This window comes from Pterocles gutturalis, unplaced genomic scaffold (assembly GCF_000699245.1).
Source record: "Pterocles gutturalis isolate BGI_N339 unplaced genomic scaffold, ASM69924v1 scaffold2780, whole genome shotgun sequence".
Classification (NCBI taxonomy): domain Eukaryota; kingdom Metazoa; phylum Chordata; class Aves; order Pterocliformes; family Pteroclidae; genus Pterocles; species Pterocles gutturalis.
In genome coordinates this window covers 15,143-17,686 of record NW_010140417.1, presented here as the reverse complement: position 1 = coordinate 17,686, position 2,544 = coordinate 15,143, and the positions used below count along the sequence as shown (strand labels likewise).

The 2,544-nt window shown below is 50.4% G+C and overlaps 1 protein-coding gene across 1 annotated transcript in view; it reads left to right on the top strand.

Annotated features, from left to right (window-relative positions):
- Positions 1-10: 10 nt before the first annotated feature.
- The window catches only part of SNRNP40 (small nuclear ribonucleoprotein 40kDa (U5)), a gene marked incomplete at its 5' end in the record, with an annotated part of 10,662 nt that continues 8,128 nt past the window's right edge, over positions 11-2,544 (top strand). Inside the window, 4 exons of the mRNA XM_010083632.1 lie at positions 11-167; positions 716-809; positions 1,541-1,706; positions 2,202-2,324. Coding sequence (XP_010081934.1) covers positions 11-167; positions 716-809; positions 1,541-1,706; positions 2,202-2,324 — 540 coding nt within the window. The remainder of the gene's footprint in view (positions 168-715; positions 810-1,540; positions 1,707-2,201; positions 2,325-2,544) is intronic.

Here is a 2,544-nt window from a genome sequence, read left to right as displayed (position 1 = left end):
GGTGTCCCCTCACCTGGTCCCCCGCTGCTTTCCCCAGGGCCCGCCGCGCTGCTCCTCCCTGCAGGCCCCCATCATGCTGCTCTCGGGGCACGAAGGAGAGGTGTACTGCTGCAAGTTCCACCCCAATGGCAACACCCTCGCTTCCGCTGGCTTTGACAGGCTCATCCGTGAGTACCAGGCACTGCTGTCCTGGCCGGTGCTGCCTGGGGCCCAGGCTCGTACAGTTTCAGGCTATGAGGGGGTTTTATGTCAGCCATCGTGCTGGCTGGGTCCTAGGAGTGAAGGGCTGCACCAGGAGGGGAGGAAGAAACAACTTCTAGCTCCTCGGGCAGGTCTCCATCCTGCTGGCCCTCAGATGGGGCTGGTAACGCACTTTGCTGGTCACAGCACTGTGTACCCAGATTCCTTCTGCAGGTTGCCGTCAGTCCGTGTTTGACTGCAGCAGTCTGCAGAAATGTGTTTTTTAATGGTTTGCCTTGCTGAGGAAGTTTATTATTTTTCTTAATAAATAAAACTTGATCTAAAGCCATAAATCAGCTCAAATCAACTCTGTCCTGCTAGGGCTCACACGATGTTTCTTTATGGCTACATGTCAGCAAAGATGGGAGGTGACAGTGGGTGACAGCACATAGTTTCTTTTGGTGAATCGCTCTATCCACAACACGGAGGTGTTCCCGTGTTTCCTGTACTTACCGCTCCCCTTCCTTTCCCCCAGTGCTGTGGAACGTCTACGGTGACTGCGATAACTACGCCACCCTGAAGGGGCACAGCGGGGCGGTTATGGAGCTGCACTACAACACAGACGGCAGGTGAGCAGCGTGCGGATGGCTTTTGGCCTTGGGCTGGGCTCTTGCTGAAGGAAGGTGCTTTCTGCTGGCCGGAGCCCCTCGAAGTGCCTCATTCACAGAATCACAGAATGTTAGAGACTGGAAGGGACCTCGAAAGATCATCAAAGGTCCAATCCCCCTGCTGGAGCAGGAACACCTAGATCGGATCACAGATCGTTGTCCCTGTTCAGTCCACGTACGGCGAATGTTTGTAGCATGGCTTTCCCGGGTAAGAGTGGTGCCTGCTTGAGACTGAGCAAAGGATCTGGAGTCACCCATGACCCGCCAGTGCCCTTGATTTCAGTCTGGAGGAAGAGAGGAAAGTTAGTGTCAGTGGTCTGGGAGACACTGGAGAGGGAGAGAAAACAAGTGAGTTGTTTGTTAACTTAAAAGGCTGTTCTGCTGCTGCATCTGAGCTGTTGCCACTGAGCTTTTCTTCCTGTATTCATCCCAAATGGTGTTTGAGGAGGTGGAAAACCAATCTGTATGTATCTAGAAATGGGGGTTAAAGGGAGCGTGTCCAGTGTAGCTGCCCCACTGTCAGTCCGCCTCCTCTGAAACATGGCCTTTGGCTTGGGACATGGGGGAGATTCTTCTCCTTGGCGTATTGCTGCTGTGTATTTCCAGCATTGATCGTAGAACTTGAGAGTAAGAAAGGTAGGAGAGGAGGAATGTTTCCGACACGGAGAGACTCACGGCTGTTCTCTCTGCAGCATGCTCTTCTCAGCATCCACAGACAAAACCGTGGCCGTGTGGGATAGTGAGACCGGAGAGAGAGTGAAGAGGCTGAAGGGCCACACCTCGTTCGTTAACTCCTGTTACCCGGCGAGGCGAGGGCCCCAGCTTGTCTGTACGGGCAGTGATGACGGGACAGTGAAGGTCAGTATATTGTGTAAGGAAATAGTCTGGAATGAAAGGAAGACAGGATCTCTGAAATAATTTTTGGAGTCTTCCTGTTTAGGAGGGCTAAATTCAGCCTTTCATTCCTGTTATAATTTCATTATTTAATAACTTTGATTTCAGAAATAAAAAAAATTGAAATAAAATTTGACTGCCCCTGTTTTTCTGTAATTCTTTGGGGGTGGGTTAAGAAGATTCACCTGCTCAGTTGTACTTTTTCTGCCAATGTGCATTAGCAGAGCATGAGAAAGTTGAGCTGTTACTGAAATCCTGCACACGAGCCCCTTCTTCCCTCCCCTGCACTCCTGTGCTCCAACCACACCGGACTTTTCTTATGTTTTTTAGAGATCTCTTTAAATTTAAAAGGGAATTTCATGAGAGCAGTTTGAGTCTCTGCCAAGTGTCTGTGCAACTTCCTGTAATTTTATCATTAAATATCTCTCTGCAACTTTTACAACTGCCGTGTCTTTTCAGCTGTGGGATATCAGGAAAAAAGCTGCTGTCCAGACATTTCAGAACACGTACCAGGTCTTGGCTGTAACTTTCAATGACACCAGTGATCAGATCATCTCCGGAGGCATTGACAACGATATTAAGGTAGGAATCTGTGTCCTCGTGTGCCTTTCTGACTGCGCCCACCTTTGCCATCCCGTCACATCTTGCCTTGGTCAAGGACAGACATGGAAGCCTGGTAGTTAATTTTACAGTCCCAAGAGCCATGTGCACCCTCTGTGTCCGACCTCGCTGTTGGTATCAGGCCAATAAACTCTGAGGGAGTTGCTCCAGGGCTGTTTGCCATGTGACAGCCTGGGCAGCC